General features: G+C 47.3%; 1 protein-coding gene across 6 annotated transcripts in view; it reads right to left on the bottom strand.

Moving 5' to 3' along the window:
- Positions 1-277: 277 nt before the first annotated feature.
- The window catches only part of LOC129713144 (STAM-binding protein-like), a 72031-nt gene continuing 49551 nt past the window's right edge, over positions 278-22757 (bottom strand). For all 6 annotated transcript variants that reach the window (XM_055661972.1, XM_055661974.1, XM_055661973.1 and 3 more), the window contains 4 exons: positions 19999-20136; positions 16547-16659; positions 7530-7629; positions 278-690 (listed from right to left, as the gene is read on the bottom strand). In XM_055661972.1, the coding sequence (XP_055517947.1) occupies positions 634-690; positions 7530-7629; positions 16547-16659; positions 19999-20136 (408 nt within the window). In that variant the 3' untranslated portion in view covers positions 278-633. The remainder of the gene's footprint in view (positions 691-7529; positions 7630-16546; positions 16660-19998; positions 20137-22757) is intronic.

Here is a 22757-nt window from a genome sequence, read left to right as displayed (position 1 = left end):
TATCTCGAAACAAAACAAAAACAGGGGACTAGGCTGCTCACCTCCCTCATTTACCCAGGAAGTAACGTTGTCCACATTGGCCATTTTTTGTTGTTAAATATCACACCAAACCAACAGTCTTGTGGAGATTGCCGCCTCAGCACCCCCCCCCCCCCCGGCATTTCTTCAGGAATCAATCCCTGTATAACTGTGGCAGTGGGATTGCTCTGGAACTGTTGGGTATCTGGTGGGATAGAAAATTTACACATGCAGGGTGAAGAGGACACAACCAATTAACCACATGGCCACACTTGGTTTATTGATGTGCAAAGACACAATAGTTAAATCTAATATGTTAACAAATTACATGAATTTACTGGAAAAAAAAGCTAGGCCACATACTTCATCTCTCATGTTTCATCAGGTTAAGTGCAGAAGTGCAGGCATTAAATAAAGGCAATCCTATGTACAGGACAGAATTTGAAATTGGCATATTAATCGTATTTTGGATTAGTCACAATTAAACCAAAAACTCCTCAAAGTGATGCAGATGTGTAACTGTTAAAGCTACAGAATTCTCTACCTGAAGTACTAACAAGAGTGACATCACGGTTAACGGTTTCTATGGAAACCAAAGACACTAGAAGGCAGCAATCACCGAAGGTCCAGTATTGTAACGTTTGTCTCCATGACAGAAACATGCGCACATGCCTACAGAAGCAAACAAAGAGAGAATAATGGAAGTAAGTGTACATAGTAAGCCTTAATATAATGTTGATTAGCAAGTAGCAGCCAATCCTTCTATGGTTTGGGATGCAACAGAGACAAGCACTGTAACAAGGAACTGCAGATGGTGTTTTACGAAAAAAGATGAAGTGCAGGAATGACCTGAACTCTTCCTCACACTGACTGTGGTGGGTCGGTGTGAGGGGGAGGGGAAGAAAGAATGTTGAAAGAGATCTGTCCCTTACCTCTAGCTTTCTCCTCCCACCTCTACAATGTCTGAAGGGTCCTGACCTGAAACATCATCTTTCCCCGTTCCCTAGACTCTAGTCTGAAGAAGGATCATGACCCGAAAAGTCACCCATTCCTTCTCTCTAGAGATGCTGCCTGTCCCGCTGAGTTACTCCAGCATTTTGTGTCTACCTTAAACTGCCTGACTTGCTGAGTTACTCCAGCACTTTGTTCCAGACCAGTCAGGCAGTCAGGTGCATCCCCAGAGTTCACAAGGTAGACGCTTTAGCATTGGAACCTCATTAATTGCTCGGTACAAAAGGGAGGCGCTGAGAAACCATTCCTCAAAATATTGTTTTTGATATATAAATAACTTGAGGCATAAATGCAGATGGGTTGGTCAGTAAGTTTGCAGATGACATCAAGACTGCTGGGGTTAGGGACTGTGAGGAAAGCTGTCAAAGTATACATTGGGATACAGATCAGCTACAGAAATGGGCAGAGAAATGGCAGATGAATCCAAGAAAGAGGTGTTGTACTTTGGGAGGTTGAATGCAAGGGGAAAATATACAATTAATGGAATATATATATATTTTAACAGCATTGATATTCATAGGGATTTTAGGGTCCAAGTCCATAACTCCCTGAAAGTGGAACGCAAATAAATAGAGCGAAAGCCCTTGAGTTTGAGACTCTCCTGCACTGGGGGGAAGGATTCTGACCATCTCTCCTATCCTATCTTTGCCCTTCATAATTTTACAAACCACTAACAGTTCACCCTCAAGGTCACAAGGTGCGGGAGTAACCCAGTGGGTCGAGCAGCATCTCCAGAGAAGTGATCTCCAGAGATGCTGCCTAATCCACTGAGTTACTCCAGCACTGAGTGTCCTTTTGTATAAACCAGCATCTGCAGTTTGTTGTTTCTACTATCAGTTCACTCTCCCTATGTTCCCGTGGGAACAAATTCAGCCGATCCAATCTCTCCTTATAATTGTTGCCCTCACTTCCAGGCAATATTCTGGTGAATCTCTTCTGCACTCTCTCATTTGACACTATATCCTTCCTGTCGTGTGTTGACCACAACTGTACACAATGCACGAAGTGCAGCCTTGATATTATTTTACAACAGCATTACAATATCCCAAGTCATACTCAATGCCTCAGCTGATGAAGACATGCCCTTTTTGCTGTCCTATTCTCCCGGGATGCTACTTTTAGTGAGCTATGGACAAACTCTTAGGTCACTCTGTGTACTGACAATCGTAAGGTCCGTGTCATTTACTACACATCCTAATGAAATCAGACTTCCCAGTGCATAACCTCACACTTGTCTGCAGTAGGGCAGCCACGAAGGCACAGTAGTAGATCCCGACTACAGGTGCTGTCTGTACGGAGTTTATACGTTCTCCCCGTGACCGCCTGGGTTTTCTCCAAGATCTTCGGTTTTCCTCCACACTCCAAAGATATGCAGGTTAATTGGCATGGTGTACATGCAAGGTGGCATGGCGTACATGCAAGGTGGCATGGTGTACATGCAAGGTGGCATGGTGTACATGGTGTACATGCAAGGTGGCATGGTGTACATGCAAGGTGGCATGGTGTACATGCAAGGCTCTAGCGTGTGTAGGGTGGTGTTAATGTGCGGGGATCGCTGGCCGGTACGGACTCAGTGGGCCGAGAGAGGGGCCTCTTTCTGCACTGTATCTCTAAACTAAACTACATTCTATCAGCCAACGTTCTGCTCTACTTTACATCTAAGCTATGCCCCACTATATCCATAGACAACCTTTTCACTATCAACAACTTCAGCAATTTTATATAATCTGCAAATGTACTAATTATACATTATTCAACCTCTCCCTGGACAAGTCCGTGGTTCCTGCCTGCTTCAAAAAATTCATCATTGTACCGGTACCAAAAAATCCCTCCCCAGCCTGTCTGAATGACTACCGTCCGGTGGCCCTTACCTCGGTAGTCATGAAATGCTTTGAGAGGCTGGTGAAGAATCACATCTGCGCCTTCCTCCCTCGGAACATGGACCCGTTGCAGTTCGCATACCGTCCGAACAGGTCCACGGACGATGTGGTCTCCCAGGTCTTGCACACCGCTCTCTCCCATCTGGACAGCCAGAAGGGGGGGCTACGTGAGGATGCTGTTCATAGACTACAGTTCAGCCTTCAACACGATAGTCCCCACCAGACTGGCCGGGAAGCTAATGGAATTGGGGCTCAACACCTCCCTGTGTGCCTGGGTCCTGGACTTTCTCACCGCCAGGCCCCAGGTAGTCAAGATGGGAGGGAATACATCGGAGTCCCTCACCCTGAGCACAGGATCATCCCAGGGTTGCGTTCTCAGTCCCCTATTGTACTCCCTGTACACACATGACTGTGTGGCTAGGTTCAGCTCCAATTCAATAATTAAGTTTGCTGATGACACTGTGGTGGTGGGCCTGATCTCAGACAATGATGAGAAGGCCTACCGGGAGGAGATGGCTGATCTAGCACTCTGGTGCCAGGATAACAGCCTCCTCTTGAACATCAAAAAAACAAAGGATCTGATCATGGACTTTAGGAGGGCACATCATCCGAGGACGTACACTCCATTGAGGATAAATGGGGATCTTGTGGATAGGGTGAACTGTTTTAAATATCTGGGAGTCCACATCTCTGAGGATATGACATGGTCATCACACGCCTCAGCACTCGTGAGTAAGGCAAGGCAGCGCCTTTACCACCTCAGGCAATTGAGGAAATTCAGAGTGTCTCCGAGGATCCTCCAGTGCTTCTACGCAGCGGCGGTGGAAAGCATCTTGTCCGGGAACATTACCATCTGGTTTGGGAATTGCTCTGCCAAGGACAAGAAGGCTCTGCAGAGAGTAGTGCGTTCGGCCGAACGCACTATGGGAACTTCACTCACCCCCCTGCAGGAACTATACAACAGGAGGTGCAACTCCAGAGCAAACAAAATCATGGGAGACCCCTTCCACCCCTGCAACGGACTGTTCCAGCTGCTACGGTCAGGCAAACGCCTCCGTTGCCATGCAGTGAGAACGGAGAGGTTGAGAAGGAGTTTCTTCCCAGAGGCAATTCGGACTGTAAACGCCTATCTCACCAGGGACTAACTCTACAGAACGTTTTTCCTTCCATTATTTATTATGTAAAAGAATATGTGTGTTATGATTGTGTTTATAATTTGTTTGGTTGTTTTGTTGTTTGTCTTTTGCACAAAAGTCCGCGAGCATTGCCACTTTCATTTCACTGCACATCTCGTATGTGTATGTGACAAATAAACTTGACTTGACTTGACTATACATTCTCATCCAATATACAACCAGCAAAGGTCCTGACACCAATTCCTTAACCAATGCTCTTAACATTTCCAATTTGACGCACACCCAGCCACCACTACTCTCTCCCTCCATCACCCAGACAATTTTGGATCCATTTTGCAAACACACCTTAGGCCACTTGCATGGCCGTACGAAGGGGGGGTGTGTGCTGGGTGTGACCGCACCCCCCTTTTTTCCCCCAGAGTTAGAAAAATTCCCCGAATTTTAAAATATAATCGGAGCACAATCAGCGTTTCCACTTTGTGGGAAATCGCCCGCATTTCTGGCTCCGGCTGCTGGTGGAGAGACAAATGCGCCCATCCGCGCCTGCGCAGTTGGGTAAGTGACGCAAAATGGCGCCGTCTATCCGCGCGTGCGCAGTGGGCCCGGGCGGGATCAGGCTGCCATTTGTGGTTCACCCATTGAGCGCGATGCCTCGTGTCTACTCCAGGTAAGTAGTGGAAGGGGGGGGCGCGTCATCTCCCCGGCCCCGGTCCATCCGCGGCGTCAGAGCTTCGCCATCAGCCAGCCAGGTGACCAGGAGACCTTCCTCCTGTTGCCGGGCGGGAGCGGCTGTAACCTCAACAACAGACGCCGCTGCGGCGGGGCCCGCTACCCTTGCCTCCCCCACCGCCGTAAGGCCCAAACCTTCTTCCTCTCGCCGCCCCCCTCCCGCCCTCCTTCCCCCCCCAGCCGCCATCCCCCCGGAGACATCCCCGTGCCACCCCCCCTGCCATCCCCACCACCTCCCCCCGCTCATCCCCCCCCACAGCCCCCCTCATGCTCACCCCCCGCCACCCCATGGATCATCCCCGCAACCAACGCTCATCCCCGCCATTCCCCAGCTCATCCCCCCCCTGCCAGCCCCCCCTCATCCCCGCCCCCCCACGCTCATCCCACCCCCGCACATCCCCCCCCCCCGCTCATCCCCGCCACCCCCCACGCTCATCCCCACCACCCCCCCCACTCATCCACCCCACCCCACGCCATACCCCCACCACCCCGCTCATCCCCCCCCCCCCCCTCCTGCTCATCCCCGCCACCCCCCTTCTCATCCCCGCCACCCCCCCTTCCCGCTCATCCCGCCACCCCCCCTCACCTCAGGGCCAGCCCCCCCCCGCTCATCCCCCCCACCCCCCCCCCGCCATCCCCGCCCCCCCCCCCTCCCCTCCCCCCCCCCCTTGACCCCCCCCCCCACGCTCATCCCCACCATCCTGGCCCCCCCACGCTCATCCCCGCCACCCCCCTGCTCATCCCCGCCACCCACTCTCCCCCCAACCCCCCCATCAATCCCCCCCCCACCCCCCACCATCCATCCCCCCCCCCCCTGCTCATCCCCGCCACCCCCACGCTCATCCCCGCCTGCCCCTGCTCTCCCCCCCCGCCACCCCCACCTCATCCCCCACCCCCCCCGCTCCCCCCGCCACCCCCCCACCCTCATCCCCGCCACCCCACACCCCCCCCCAGCTCGCTCATCCCCGCCACCCCTCCCCCCCGCTCATCCCCGCCACCCCCCCCTCATCCCCCGCCACCCCCCCCACCCCATCCCCGCCCCCCCCTCATCCCCGCCACCCCCACGCTCATCCCCGCCCACCCCCCCGCTCATCCCCCGCCACCCCCCCATCCCCGCCACCCCCCCCGCTCATCCCCACCCCCTCATCCCCGCCACCCCCCCGCCACCCCGCCCACTCTCCCCCCGCTCATCCCGACCACCCCTCCCCGCCACCCCCCCGCTCATCCCACCACCCCCCCCGCTCATCCCCGCCACCCCCGCTCATCCCCGCCACCCCCCCCCCGCCACCCCCCGCCAACACACTGCTCATCCACCACCCCCCCGCTCATCCCCGCCACCCCCCACATCTCCCCACCACCACCCCCCCCGCTCATCCCCACCCCTCCCCCCCAGCTCATCCCCACCCCCCCCCCGCTCATCCCCACCACCCCCCTGCTCATCCCCGCCACCCCTCCCTCGCTCATACCCGCTACAACCACCTCTCTCTCCCCACCCCAACTCTCACCCACCCTTCTCTCTCTCTCCCCCCTCCTCTTTCCCCCCCTTCCCCTCCTCTCTCTCCCACACTTCCTCTCTCCCCCCTCCAATCTCTCTCCCCCCTCCCTCTCTCCCTCCCCTCTCTCTCCCTCCCCTCCCTCTCTCCCTCTCTCCTTCTCAACCTCTCTCTCCTTCTCTCTCTCTCCCCTTCCCTCTCTCTCCTTTCCTCTCCCCTCTCCCCATCTCTCTCCCCCTCTCTCCCACCTCTCTCTCCCTCTCCCTTCCTCTCTCTCTCTCTCTCCCTCTCCACCACCCCTCTCTCGTTCTCCCACCTGTCTCTATCTCTCTCTCCTCCCCACCCTGTTCTCTCCCCCCCCCCCCCCCCGTTCCTGTACCTCCCCCTCCCACCCTCTCTCTCTCTGCCCTCACTCTCTACCCCCCATCTCTAGACATGCCTGTGAGTTGGTGGCTATGCGCCAGTATCGATCACCTGTACATTAGATCTATGTTATCCCTTCTCCTCATCGTGCACACTAGCCAATTAACCTGCATGTCTTTGAAATGTGGGGTGAAAGTGAAGCACCTGGAGAAAACCCACGTGGTCACAGGAAGAGTGTGCAAACTCCACACACAGCATCAGATATCAAAATGAAACTCGGATCCCTGACTCTATAAGGCAGCAGCTCTGCCAATGCACCACTAATGGTAATCACATCAAATCTATTCCAGAAGCAAGTATTTTCAGCCGGGATAAAGGATTGGCTGCATATTTGAGGAAGTCATTTGTGGTATTAGTTCTACATGAGAAACTATGAAGCAAACCAGAATCCAGGCAAGTCAAAAAAGCCTGGATAATTGCAAGTTTGCCATGTTACTAGATAGTCATAGAGTGATACCTTGTGGAAACAGGCCCTTCGGCTCAACTTACCCACACTGGCCAACATGTCCCAGCTACACTAGTCCCACCTGCCTGTGCTTGGCCATATCCCTCCAAACCTGTCCTATCCATGTACCTGTTTGTTTCTTAAACGTTGGGATAGTCCCAGCCTCAACTACCTCCTCTGGTTGCTTGTTCCATACACCCACCACCCTTTGTGTGAAAAGGTTACCCCTCAGATTCCTATTAAATCTTTTCCCCTTCACCTTGAACCCAGGACCTCTGGTCCTAGATTCCCCTACTCTGGACAAGAGATTCTGTGCATCTACACGATCTATTCCTCTCGTGATTTTATACGCTTGAATTCTAATTAGAAACCTGCATCAGAAAATCATACTTACATTAAACAGAGGAGGATCCTTGGGATGTGGGTGAAAACCTTTCTGTTTACAGGAAGAGATCTCATCCATCCCATGCTCCGTCAGTCTGTAAAATCCTGACCTTTGTTAAAGAAAGAGGGATCAGTCAGAGCACAGGGTCAAAGCAACAAAGAGACATCCAACATTTTAACCTCTTTGTTGTTACAGGAAAATTCACATCTAATGTTGCGATACAGTCACAGGGCTGCACAGCACAGAAACAGGCCCTTCAGCCCAACTTACCCATGCTGACCAAGTTGCCAAACAATTTTGTCCCACTTACCTGTGTCTGGCCAAAATCCCTCCAAATCTGTCCTCTCCGTGTAACCTGGCCGATGTCCTTGAATTGCCTTAATTGTACCCGCCTCTATCACCGCCTCTTGCAGCTCGTTCCATGAACACACTGCTCTCCTCTCACTTTAAACCTACGTTCTCTAATTTTGGATTCCCCTATTCCAGGGAAAGGACTATGGCTTTTCACTTTATCTACGCCCCTCATGATTTCAAGTAACTCAAAGATCAGTCTTCAGCCTCCCACCCTCCAGGGAAAGACCACCCTGCCTATCCTTGCAGCTCAAACCTTCCATCTTTGTCAATCTTCTTTTATTCCCCTTCCTAGCAGTGGCAGGATGACCAAAATTATACAGAGTGCTCCAGGGGTGGTCTTCTACAACAGCAACGCAACCACCACTCCCGATGCCCTGACCGATGAAGGCAAGCCTGGATGTTGGCTGGATTGATGGGCTTCAGTCACAAGGAGAGAATGGATACTTTGCATTTGTTCTCACTGGACCATTGGAAGATGAGGGGTGACCTTACAGTGGTCACCTTATAAGATTATGAGGGGCAAAGCTGAGCTATTTAGTAAGAGCTTCTTTCCAGAGTAGAGGAGTCTAAATCTGGAGGGACAAGGTTTATGATGAGGGGAGAAAATTAGAGGAGATCCATGTGGTACGTGTTTCCACACAGAGGGTAGTTCCATGAATTAGGGGTAGACACAAAATGCTGGAGTAACTCAGCGGGACAGGCAGCATCTCTGGAGAGAAGAAAAAGGTGACATTTCGTTTCAAGATCTGAGTTACTTCAGCATTTTGTGTCTTTGTTGCTTACAACTCAGACAGGTACTGGAAGCAGAAAAGAGAGGGGGATACAAGCCTACTCCGGGCAAATGGGACTAGCGTAGATAGGTGTCATGGTTGGCATGGATGAGTTGGGCCAAAGGGCCTCCTTCCATGCTGTGTGGCTTTCTGCAGAGCACATTTTCCGGGATGTTGCCCGATTTGGAGCATTACAGTGATGAGGGGAGACTGGTAAGGCTGGGTTTGTTTACCTTGGAGCAGAGAGGGCAGACCAGATAGAATTATACAAAATTACACAGGGCATATAAATAGCTTACTTGGGGGGAAATCTTTCTCCATAGGGGAGATATCTAAAACTAGATGGCATAGGTTTGTGATAAGATGGCAAGAGGTTTGGAGGGAACACTAGGGCGGCAGGGTGGAGCAGTAGTAGAGTTGCTGCCTTACAGCGCTTGCAGTGCCAGAGACCCAGGTTCGATCCCGACTACGTGCTGTCTGTAGGAAGTTTCCCGTGTCCTCATGGTTTTATCCAAGATCTTTGGTTTCCTCCCACACTCCAAAGACGTACTGATTTATAGGTTAATTGGCTTGAGTTTGTATACTTGGTATAGGTGTAAATTGTCCCTAGTGTGTGTAGGCATGTGTTAATGTGCGGGGATCGCTGGTCGGTGCGGACTCAGTGGGCTGAAGGGCCTGTTTCCGCGCTGTATCTCTACACTAAACTAAAGAACATTTTCACCTGGAGAGTGGTTGGAATATGGAAACTCTGCCTGAGTGGCAGAGACTCAACATTTACATGGTATTTAGATGAGCACATGAACTGCCAAAGTACAAAGACTGCAGCCGAAATGTGGGTAAGCGGGATTAGTTAACTCGGTACTCGGTTGGGATGGGCAGCGTGGGCTGAAGGGCCTGTTTTGGTGCTGTATTCTATGACCAGAAGAAAAAAGTAACGTGATTGGTATCCGATTCAGCATGGCTGCATGGAGAGCCATCTACAAAACCCCCAGCGGTTCCTCACTGTGGCACAATGTACACCACCCAAGCCGGAGGCAACAGCACGCGGAAACACTTACCTAGAGTCTGAAATAAAGTGTAATAATAAAAATTAAATAATAATAATATAAATAATAATAATAATAATAATAATAATAATAATAATATGCCTCATCTCCTCCCACATCATCCAAAATTGTAAAGATAATGATTTTCGTCAACTGTGTGTTTAAATCTTGGCATTCTACACTCAACAGTAATCGGGAGTACTTCCACTAATTGACAAAGATAGCTCAGCACAGCTTTTAGGATTTTTTAGGAATTTGGATGAAATATTATCCTGACTTCTTAAGCCCAGACTGTGAAAACTGCATTGGGAGGTAGAAACCCCTCTTGTTTATAGCAGGCATTTGGACAGGTATGAAGCAGATAGGTTTAGAGGGATATTAGCCAAATGCAGGCGAATGGGAATAGCAGAGAATGCCAACTTGGTCGACATGGACAAGGTGGGCCGAAGGGCCTGTTTCATACGGTACAGCTCTGCGATTTGATGATTCCATGTGCAGGTGCAAGGTTGTAGAGGTTAATAAAAATGTTCTAGTTCCAGCCAAATCAGAAGGTAATTATAGACAATAGACAATAGGTGCAGGAGTAGGCTGTTCGGCCCTTTAAGCCAGCGCCGCCATTCAATGTGATCATGGCTGATCATCCCCAATCAGTACCTCGTTCCTGCGTTCTCCCCATATCCCCTGACTCCGCTATTTTTAAGAGCCCTATCTAAGCTCTCTCCAGAGAAACTGCCTCCACTGCCATCTGAGGCAGAGAATTCCACAGACTCACCACTCTCCATGAGAACAAGTGTTTCCTCGGCTCCGTTCTAAATGGCTTACTCCTTATTCTTAAACTGTGGCCCCTAGTTCTGGACTGCCCCAACATCGGGAACATGTTTCCTGCCTCTAGCGTGTCCAAGCCCTTAACAATCTTATATGTTTCAATGAGATAGATACCCTCTCATCGTTCTAAATTCCCGAGTGTACAAGCCCAACTGCTCCCATCTCTCAGCATATGACAGTCCCGCCATCCCGGGAATTAACCTTGTAAACCTACGCTGCACTGCCTCAATAGCAAGAATGTCCTTCCTCAAATTAGGGGACCAAAACTGCACACAATGCTCCAGGTGTGGTCTCACTAGGGCTCTGTACAACTGCAGAAGGACCTCTTTGCTCCTATATTCGATTCCTCTTGTTATAAAGGCCAACATGCCATTCGCTTTCTTCACTGCATGCTTACTTTCATAGACTGATGTACAAGGACCCCCAGATCCCGTTGTACTTCCCCTTTTCCCAACTTGACGCAATTTAGATAGTAATCTGCCATCCTGTTTTTGCTACCAAAGTGTATTACCTTACATTTATCCGCATTAAACTTCATCTGCCATGCATCTGCCCACTCCCCCAACCTGTCCAAGTCACCCTGCATTCTCATAGCATCCTCCTCACTGTTCACACTGCCACCCAGCTTTGTGTCATCTACAAATTTGCTAATGTTACTTTGAATCCCTTCATCCAAACCATTGATGTATATTGTAAATAGCTGCGATCCGAGCACCTTGCGGTACCCCACTAGTCGTTGCCTGCCATTCTGAAAGGGACCCGTTAATCCCTACTCTTTGTTTCCTGTCTGCCAACCACTTCTCTGTTGTAAAAGTGTTGTAAAAACAAGCCTGAAGGCTTTGTGTCTCAATGCGAGGAGCATTCGTAATAAGGTGGATGAGTTGAATGTGCAGATAGTTACTAATGAATATGATATAGTTGGGATCATGGAGACATGGCTCCAGGGTGACCAAGGCTGGGAGCTGAACATCCAGGGATATTCAATATTCAGGAGGGATAGACAGAAAGGAAAAGGAGGTGGGGTAGCGTTGCTGGTTAGAGAGGAGATTAACGCAATAGAAAGGAAGGACATTAGCTTGGAGGATGTGGAATCGATATGGGTAGAGCTGCGAAACACTAAGGGGGAGAAAACGCTAGTGGGAGTTGTGTACAGGCCACCTAACAGTAGTAGTGGAATTGGGGATGGCATCAAACAGGAAATTAGAAATGCGTGCAACAAAGGTAAAAGAGTTATAATGGGTGACTTCAATCTACATATAGATTGGGTGAATCAAATTGGCAGGGGTGCTGAGGAAGAGGATTTCTTGGAATGTATGCGGGATATTTTTCTAAACCAACATGTAGAGGAACCAACGAGAGAGCAGGCTATTCTAGACTGGGTATTGAGTAATGAGGAAGGGTTAGTTAGCAGTCTTGTTGTGTGTGACCCCTTGGGCAAGAGTGACCATAATATGGTGGAGTTCTTCATTAGGATGGAGCGTGACATAAATAATTCAGAAACAAGGGTTCTGAACTTAAAGAAAGACAACTTTGAGGGTATGAGACGTGAATTGGCCAAGATAGACTGGCAAATGATTCTTAAAGGGTTGACGGTGGATATGCAATGGAAGGCATTTAAAGACTGCATGGATGAACAATTGTTGTTGTGAAGATGTGAAGAGAAAAAGATTAGTTAAAATAAATGTAGGTCCCTTGCAGTCAGAAACAGGCGAATTGATCATGGGGAACAAGGACATGGCAGACCAATTGAATAACTACTTTAGTTCTGTCTTCACTAAAACATAAATAATCTGCCGGAAATAGCTGGGGACTGGGGATCAAATGAGATAGAGGAACTCAGTGAAATCCAGCTTAGCCGGGAAGTGGTGTTTGGTGAATTGAATGGATTAAAGGCCGATAAATCCCCAGGGCCAGATAGGCTGCATCCCAGAGTACTTAAGGAAGTAGTCCCAGAAATAGTGGATGCATTAGTGATCATTTTTCAAAACTCTTTAGATTCTGGAGTAGTTCCTGAGGATTGGAGGGTAGCTAATGTAACCCCACTTTTTAAATAAGGGAGGGAGAGAGAAAACAGGAAATTATTCTAACATCGGTAGTGGGGAAAATGCTAGAATCAGTTATTAAAGATAGGATAGCAGCACATTGGGAAAGTGGAGAATTCATTGGACAAAGTCAGCATGGATTTATGAAGGGTAAATCATGACTGACGAATCTTATAGAATTTTTCAAGGATGTAACTAGTAGAGTGGAAAGGGAGAACCAGTGGATGTGTTATATCTGAACTTTCAGAAGGCTTTCGACAAGGTTCCACATAAGAGATTAGTATACAAACTTAAAGCACACGGTATTGGGGGTTCAGTATTTATGTCCACCAAATTATAGTATTATAGACCGCCAAATGGGGATCGAGAATTGGAAGAGCAAATATGTAAGGAGATAGCAGATATTAATAGTAAGCACAAGGTAGTGATTGTGGGAGATTTCAACTTTCCACACATAGACTGGGAAACACATTCTGTAAATGGGCTGGATGGTTTGGAGTTTGTAAAATGTGTGCAGGATAGTTTTTTGCAGCAATACATAGAGGTTCCGACTAGAGGAGGGGCAGTGCTGGACCTCCTGTTAGGAAATGAGACGGGACAGGTGGCGGAGATATGCGTTGGGGAGCACTTCGGGTCCAGTGATCACAATACCATTAGTTTCAATATAATTATGGAGAGGGTCAGAACTGGACCTAGGGTTGAGATTTTTGATTGGAGAAAGGCTAACTTTGATGAGATGCGAAATGATTTAAAAGGAGTGAACTGGGACATTTTGTTTTATAGGAAGGATGTAGAAGAGAAATGGAGGACATTTAAAGGGGACATTTTAAGAGTACAGAATCTTTATGTTCCTGTTCGGTTGAAAGGAAACAGTAAAAATTGGAAAGAGCCCTGGTTTTCAAGGTAAATTGGACATATTGTTCGGAAAAAGAGGGAGAGCTACAATAATTATAGGCAGCATGGAGTAAATGAGGTGCTTGAGTAGTATAAAGAATGTAAAAATAATCTTAAGAAAGAAATTAGAAAAGCTAAAAGAAGATATGAGGTTGCTTTGGCAAGTAAGGTGAAAGTAAATCCAAAGGGTTTCTACAGCTATATTAATAGCAAAAGGATAACGAGGGATAAAATTGGTCCATTGGAGAGACAGAGTGGGCAGCTATCTGCAGAGCCAAAAGAGATGGGAGAGATATTGAACAATTTCCTTTCTTCGGTATTCACCAGGGAGAAGGATATTGAATTATGTGAGGTAACATGATGTTGTTCAGTTGTTTAAAAAGGGTTCTAAGAGTAAACCTAGCAATTATAGACCTGTTAGTTTGACTTCAGTGGTGGGCAAATTAATGGAAAAGATACTTAGAGATAATATATACAAGCATCTGGATAAACAGGGTCTGATTAGGAACAGTCAGCATGGATTTGTGCCTGGAAGGTCATGTTTGACTAATCTTCTTGAATTTTTTGAAGAGGTTACTAGGGAAATTGACGAGGGTAAAGCAGTGGATGTTGTCTATATGGACTTTAGTAAGGCCTTTGACAAGGTTCCTCATGGAAGGTTGGTTAAGAAGGTTCAACTGTTGGGTATAAATGCAGGGGTAGCAAGATGGATTCAACAGTGACTGAATGGGAGAAGCCAGAGGGTAATGGTGGATGGTTGTTTGTCGGGTTGGAGGCAGGTGACTAGTGGGGTGCCTCAGGGATCTGTGTTAGGTCCTTTGTTGTTTGCCATGTACATCAATGATCTGGATGAAGGTGTGGTAAATTGGATTAGTAAGTATGCAGATGATACCAAGATGTTGTGGATAATTAAGAGGATTTCCAAAGTCTACAGAGTGATTTAGGCCATTTGGAAGAATGGGCTGAAAGATGACAGATGGAGTTTAATGCTGATAAATGTGAGGTGCTACACCTTGGCAGGACAAATCAAAATAGGACGTACATGGTAAATGGTAGGGAATTGAAGAATACAGTTGAATAGAGGGATCTAGGAATAACCGTGCATAGTTCCTTGAAGGTGGAATCTCATATAGATAGGGTGGTAAAGAAAGCTTTTGATATGCTAGCCTTTATAAATCAGAGCATTGAGTATAGAAGCTAGGATGTAATGTTAAAATTTTACAAGGCATTGGTGAGACCAAATCTGGAGTATGGTGTACAATTTTGGTCGCCCAATTATAGGAAGGATTTCAACAAAATAGAGAGAGTACAGAGGAGATTTACTAGAATGTTGCCTGGGTTTCAACAACTAAGTTACAGAGAAAGGTTGAATAAGTTAGGTCTTTATTCTCTGGAGCGCAGAAGGTTAAGGGGGGACTTGATAGAGGTTTTTAAAATGATGAGAGGGATAGACAGAGTTGGTGTGGCCAAGCTTTTCCCTTTGAGAATAGGGAAGATTCAAACAAGAGGACATGACTTCAGAATTAAGGGACAGAAGTTCAGGAGTAACATGAGGGGGCACTTCTTTAGTCGGAGAGTGGTAGCGGTGTGGAATGAGCTTCCAGTGGAAGTGGTGGAGGCAGGTTCGTTGGTATCATTTAAAAATAAATTGGATAGGCATATGGATGAGAAGGGAATGGAAGGTTATGGTATGTGTGCAGGCAGATGGGACTAAGGGAAAAAAGTTGTTCGGCACGGAATTGCAGGGCCGAGATGGCCTGTTTCCGTGCTGTAATTGTTATATGGTTGTTATATGTGGATAGAGAACTGGCTGGCAGATAGGAAGCAAAGAGTAGGAGTAAACGGGTCTTTTTCAGAACGGCAGGCAGTGACTAATGGGGTACCGCAAGGCTCAGTGCTGGGACCCCAGCTATTTACAATATATATTAATGACGAGGGAATTGAATGCAACATCTCCAAGTTGCAGATGACACGAAGCTGGGGGGCAGTGTTAGCTGTGAGGAGGATGCTAGGAGGCTGCAAGGTGACTTGGATAGGCTGGGTGAGTGGGCAACTGCATGGCATATGCAGTATACTGTGGATAAATGTGAGGTTATCCACTTTGGTGGCAAAAACAGGAAAGTAGACTATTATCTGAATGGTGGCCGGTTAGGAAAAGGGGAGATGCAACGAGACCTGCGTGTCATGGTACACCAGTCATTGAAAGTAGGCATGCTGGTGCAGCAGGCAGTGAAGAAAGCAAATGGTATGTTAGCATTCATAGCAAAATGATTTGAGTATAGGAGCAGGGAGGTTCGACTGCAGTTATACAGGGTCTTGGTGAGACCACACCAGGAGCATTGTGTACAGTTTTGGTCTCCTAATCTGAGGAAGAGAAGGTTCACCAGACTGATTCCTGGGATGTCAGGACTTTCATATGAAGAAAGACTGGATAGACTTGGCTTGTACTCGCTAGAATTTAGAAGATTGAGGGGGGATCTTATAGCAACTTACAAAATTCTTAAGGGGTTGGACAGGCTGGATGCAGGAAGATTGTTCCCGATGTTGGGGAAGTCCAGAACAAGGGGTCACAGTCTAAGGATAAGGGGGAAATCTTTTAGGACCGAGATGAGAAAAATATTTTTCACACAGAGAGTGGTGAATCTCTGGAACTCTCTGCCACAGAAGGTAGTTGAGGCCAGTTCATTGGCTATATTAAAGAGGGAGTTCTCCTGCACCTATTTTCTATGTTTCTATGTTTCTATGACTTTCCAATTTCCATTACGATTTCTGCACCTTTAACTTTTAAGGTGAGTTTCCCTGATCCAATACAATGGTATCGTGTATTGTGTACTTTTAATTGTATGGCTGCGTAGTAACTCAAATATCACTGTACATTAATAGGTGCATGTGACAATAAACGTAAACTTGAACTTGGTACTCCATCAACACCATCAAAATGTTTGGTCTGAAACATCTCGATGAGAGAAGCTTTTAACCTCATATTTTTTAGGTTCCCAGTTCCATCATGTCACCATAATTTAACCCTTTCAACTATACATGAAGTGAACATTTGCATCCTTTCAACGGTGAATTTAATTCCATCACATACTCACTCATTGTACTTCGGTGAACAAACTATTGCTATAGCCTCTGGAAGCATGATCTGGTAGGAGCAGTGGGTGTGAAGATCCACGCTGGACAGGAACGCAGTCTGTGTTGGATGGGTCTGGAATTGCATAAACATTGCTCAGAGTCATAAACAATGGCAGAGCCAATCGTAACTAGTGCTTTGGCATAGAGCACAAACAATAATTTATAGTTTTAGTTTATAGAGGCAACCTGAAAACAGGCCCTTCAGCCCACCGTGTGCACGCTGACCATCAAGTACCTGTCCGTTCACACTAGTTCTATGTTATCCCACTTTCCTCATCCACTCCCTTGACGCTAGGGGCAATCTACAGAGGACTAATTAACCTACTAATCCATGCGTCTTTGGAATGTGGGAGGAAACCGGAGCACTCGGCAAAACCCATATGGTCACAGGGAGAACGTGCACATTCCACACATACAGCTCCCTAGGTCAGGATCGAACCTGGGCATTGTGAGGCAGCAGCTCCACCATCTGTGCCACTGTGCTGCCCGTGGACAGAGTTTAGTATGAAATATCTGATCCCAGCAGTGGAGATACAGAAAGCCACGTGTGGAGGAGAGAGATGCAACCAAGACAAGTCAACACATCCCTTAGGAACAGGTTCCAATCCCCAGGCTTGTCTCCCACATCTGAAAGGAATTCCTGCTTGGTACGTTGAACATTGACACATGACATCAGTTTCCTTGTAAAACCAGCAGTGTTGTGGTGGTGTGGGTGGGAAGCCAGCAGTTATGACTCATTCACCACTCAGTATACCTGCATTACCTTTGTCTTGGAGGACATTCCTCGAAGTTCAAGAGATGATTGAAACTCCTGCTACTTTGTTGTCAGTCACCAACGTTTATGAGGTACAAGACCCATGAAGTACGGGGATGGAGGGGATGTCATGGACCAGCCCGGACACTGAGGCACCCAGACCGCGCTACCCACAGCACCAGGGCACTGAAGGATCCGGCTCTCCCAGACTGGGCACCAAGGTCCCAGGCACCCATCCTGAGCATCGGAGCCTCTAGCCCTGGCATGTTTCTCATTTGCACTAATTACGGTATCAAAGAGCAGATTTAAAGGCACCATTCTTGTCCCACCTCTCCTCACAAATTTTACAGTCACACAGCACGGAAACAGGCTATTTGGCCCAATTCTTCCACGCCACCAAATTTGTCCATGGTTGGCCCATATCCCTCTAAACCTTTGATATCCATGTACCTGTCCAAATGATGACTGATCTTGATCCTGTCACCCTGCTAAACCCTCCCTAGTAGCACTTACTAACCCGTCAGGATATTGGTTCCCCTCCAGCTCAGATGAAACCCTCCCTCATGTACAGGTCACCTCCTGAAGAGATCCCAATGCTCGAAAAATCTGAAATCCTAACAACTGCACCAACTCCTCAGCCACACATTCATCTGTCCTATCTTCCTATTCCCACCATTGATCACACATGATAGCGGGTGTAATCAGGAGATTACTACTATAAAGGTCCTGATTTTTAATCTCTTTCCTAGCTGCTCCCTATATTTGCTCTGCAGAACCTCATCCCTTTTCCTACCGGTCATTTGAGCCAACGTGGACAATGACATCTGGCTGCTCACTCTCCCCTGAGAATGTTCTGTAGTTGCTCTGAGATATCCTGGAACCCTGGCACCAGGGAGGCCAGACTTTACCCCTCACACCTGTCTCTACATGAGCATGAAGGATTCCCACATAATACTAGTGCTGTGGAGGTTGTAGACTGGAAAGAAGTATGTCCACATTAGAGGTGCGGGAAATGTTTCCACTCAGGTTGCAGTGTGAACAGCTTATATGTATTTATGTGTGCAGCCTGGTAACTCCAATACAGGAAGTGTGTGGAGGCTTTGTTTCCAAGGAATATGTGGAGAAAGCAGGAATGAAGCACTGATTTAGGATGACCAGCCATGATCACATTAAATGACGGTGCTGGCTCGAAGGGCCAAATGGCCTACTCCTGTACCTATTTTCTATGTTTCTATGTTTGTTGAGGGCACCAAGGAGGTTGACCAGAATGATGCCTGGATTAGAGGGTATTAGCTATAAAGAGAGGATGGACCGACTTGAATTGTTTTCTCTTCATCATTGGAAGATAAGCATTGGTGGACTGACAGAAGTATGAAGAATTATGAGAGGCATAGACAGGATAGATAGCCAAAACCTTCCTCCCAGTGGAAATGTCGAAGACTAAAGGGGCATCGCTATAAGGTGAGAGGGAAAATTTAAAGAAGATGTACACTGCAAGTTTTTTGTTATACACAGACAGTGGTGAGTGCCTGGAATGCACTGCCAGGGTTGATGGTGGAGGCAGATACGATAGTGGCATTTAAGAGAATTGATAGTCATTGTGGGCCGAAGGGCCTGTTCCAGTGCAGTAGTTTAATGCCAAGAGTCTTTTTGAAATTGTCTATTTGCTCACATGACAACCACCGGTGTGACCAGTATTCAATGCCCTTGTTATCATTGTGAGGTCCAGTCACAGCCATCTGTAGGGAGATATACTAGTTTGAGGCTCAGACCGAGTCTGCCTCCACTCAGAGGATTCACGAGCAGGCCCATTTTTAGTCACGTGTGTGACCAAAAAGATGAAAAATTGTGGAATACATCTCTTCTGATTCTGAAAGCATTACAGGTATATTGTTTTGTGCTGTATATATGATTCATATTTTTTTCAGTTTATCAAGTGAAGTTTTAATATGTTATGCTGACAATGTTTGTTTAGAGTCAGAGGCCAAACATGACTAGCCACGTGTGTGACATCACACAGAAGCATTTTACAAACTCTGTGAAATTTAAAAGCTAGAATGTTCATATTTTAGGTAGGAAAATAGCAATGAATAAGATTAGTCTCATACAATGTTTTAATGTATCACTTTGTGATGACATTTCTTCCACTGTCATCACTTTCTGGTCACGTGTGTGATATTTTGATTGACTTTGACTTTCCCAGGAATGGGCCAGCAACTCAAACAACCCTCTTGCTCCAGCTCACTAATCTAAAAGCTGAATCGATAGTTTCTGGAAAGCTAAAAGAAAAACCAAAAAATGGTGGAAATAACAATATTACACATCTCAACTGGAGAGACAGAGTTCACTTCTCAGTAATTCCAGCATTTTGCTTTTTGCTTTGTAGTCATTTAGCTGCCACTGGACCTCGTAATGATAAAAGGGCATTGAATAATGGTCTTACCAGTGGTAGTCACGTGCAAATAGACAATTTCAAAAAGAGTCTCAGTATTAAACAGTACAGCACAGGAACAGGCCCTTCGGCCCATAATGTCTTTCTAAAGTCTCGTAAATAGCGTAAAAATATCTTAATTTAGCTTAATTCAGGGGTTGTTTCAACAAACTTAAGATTACTTGAGCAGTCGAGCTATAGGCAGAGTACAGAAAAGGCCAACTTACATGTATCCAACCCAGGGTTATCAGGGCATTGTGGTCCTGAATAAGGAACAGCTCCTCTTCACACTCCGTGTTACAGTAGTCAGGACCAGCATTTTGCTTGGGTACGACCACATGGGTTATGGTAAACTCATTCTGCAGCTACAGAGAAAATAAGGCGATCAGAATTACGGACATAACAGAAAATGAAGCAGTCGGCCTTTCGGTCCCTCTTGTCTGCTCTGATATTCCACCAGATCACAGAGCCATGGAGTCATGGAGCACAGATACTGGCCCTTTGGCCCAGCTCGTCCATGCCGACCAAGATGCCCCATCTACATGTCACACCTACCTGTGTTTGGCCCATATCTCTCTAAATCTTTCCTTTCCATGTATCTGACCAACTGCCTTTTAAATGCTGTTATAGTACCTGCCTCAACTACCTTCTCTGGCATCCCGTTCCATGTACCCACCACCCTCTGTGGGGAAAGGTTGCCCCTCAGGTTCCTATTAATTTGTTCTCCTTAAACCTATGACCTCTGGTTCTTTATTCCCCTGCTCTGGGTAAAATACTGCATTTACCTTATCTCCCTTATGATTTTACATGCAATAAGATCATTCCTCATCCTCCTTTGCTCTAAGGAATTAAGCCCTAGCCTGCCCAACATCTCCCTATAGCTCAGGCCCTCAAGTACTGGCAAAATCCTTGTAAATCTTATCTGCACCTTTTCCAGCTTAAATCTGGCTGAATCATGATTGATATTTTTGTTTGAACACAATGCCATTTCCCTGTATTAACCACTACCTCTTGCACGCCAAAAGTCTATGGAATCTACCTTGAACACACCCAGCAACTGGGTCTCCACATCTGTCTTGGCTGTAAGGAAAACAAAAAAGTACTGCACAATGTCTGTGTTGAGCATTATGCCAAAATAAACTTATCCCATCTGCATGCAGGCAATCGATATATCCCTCCATCCCCATGTCCCTATCTAAGGGCCTCTTAATCACCACCGGTGTCACCAACATCACCTCTGGCAGCGCTTTCCAGGCACACACCGCTCTGTGTGTGAAAAAACCTACCCCGCTCGTTCCTCTAACAATAGACAATAGACAATAGACAATAGGTGCAGGTGTAGGCCATTCGGCCCTTCGAGCACCGCTATTCAATGTGATCATGGCTGATCATCCCCAATCAGTAACCCGTCCTCACTTCTCCCCATATCCCCTGACTCCGCTATTTTTAAGAGCCCTATCTAGCTCTCTCTTGAAAGCATCCAGAGAACTTGCCTCCACCGCCCTCTGAGGCAGAGAATTCCACAGACAACGACCAATGACCAACAACGCACACCAACGCCTCTACTTCCTTAGAAGGCTTGGAAGTTTGGCATGTTACCTACAACTCTCACCTTCGACAGATGCATAGAAAGCATTTTATCAGGATGCATCACAGCTTGGTTTGGGAACAGCTCCATCCAGGACCATAAGAAATTGCAGCGAATTGTGGACACAGCCCAGGCCATCACACAAACCAACCTTCTATTGATTCCATTTGTACCTTGTGCTGCCTCAACAAGGCCAGCAGCATAATCAAGGACGAGTCGCACACTGGCCATTCCCTCGTCTCCCCTCTCCCATCATGGCAAAAGGTATAGAATTGTGAAAATACACAAGAGCCAGGTTCAGGGGCAGTTTTTTTGTTCCCAGCTGTTATCGGGCAACTGAATCACCCTACCACAACCAGAGAGCAGTGCAAACTAATATCTACCTCTGCTGTCACTCGGACTATCCTTGACCAGACTTTGCTGGCTTTACCGTGCACTAAATGTTATTCCCTTATGATGTATCTATACACTGTAAATAGATAGGAAAAGTGAGGAAAGACAATGCAGAAGAACGGATACTAACTGTGGTGCAAGAACAGAGGATCGTGGGGGCCAAGGGTTCACAAATCATTGAAAATACAGGGCAGTTTGAGAAAGTGGGTATTGGTACACACAATTCAATTCTTTATCAGTGGAGGCTTTTATCTTGGTGGCTAATGGAGGCTAGATCCACAATATAGTGGATAACCTTCTAGTCTTTGATATTTCTACTAGTGATAAAGATACTGACTGTCTCCCTCTCCTCACCTCTTTCACACAAACAGTAGAAAGACCAGAACAGAACATCTGGACAGATACTTGACTATGCCATACACAGAGCAATGCATGCAAGTAGGATTAGTATAGTATAGAAAGGCGTGATGGTTGGCATCGGTGTGATGGGCCAAAAGGCCTGTCCCTCTGCTGCACAACTCCATGACTTGTCAACTGGAAACTCTGGTCACACATGCATGTTCACTACTGCAAAGGGGAAGATGACTCTGGAGAATGATGAGCCCACATGGGTACCACTGTACTTCAAACATCCTCCAGGGCATAGTTTTAAGGTGAGAGGGCTGAGTGACCTTGCAATGGAAGCTGAGGAAGGGGAAAACGTCAACAGACAGGACGCAGGAGGTGCTCAATGAGTATTCTACTCAACGAGTAGAACTGCTGCCCGGTACCAGGGCAGCGGTGGGGGTGTGGAGAGAGACTGGATCTCCCAAAAACGTGCGGAAGGTGTGGTATAGGAGTTCTCAGTGAGTCACGCAGTGTTATGAAGATGTTGATGTCTGTCGATTCCATCTCTCAGGGAGGGGTGGAAGGTGAGCAAGTCCATTGTGTATCCACCTATCACTCGTCAGACTTTGCCCTCCCCATGAGAATATACAAACTCTATACAGACTGCACCCGTGGTCA

This window comes from Leucoraja erinacea, chromosome 35, assembly GCF_028641065.1.
Source record: "Leucoraja erinacea ecotype New England chromosome 35, Leri_hhj_1, whole genome shotgun sequence".
In the NCBI taxonomy this organism is placed as follows: domain Eukaryota; kingdom Metazoa; phylum Chordata; class Chondrichthyes; order Rajiformes; family Rajidae; genus Leucoraja; species Leucoraja erinaceus.
Note: the sequence above shows the minus strand (reverse complement) of the source record. Positions and strands in the feature narration are given on the sequence as shown.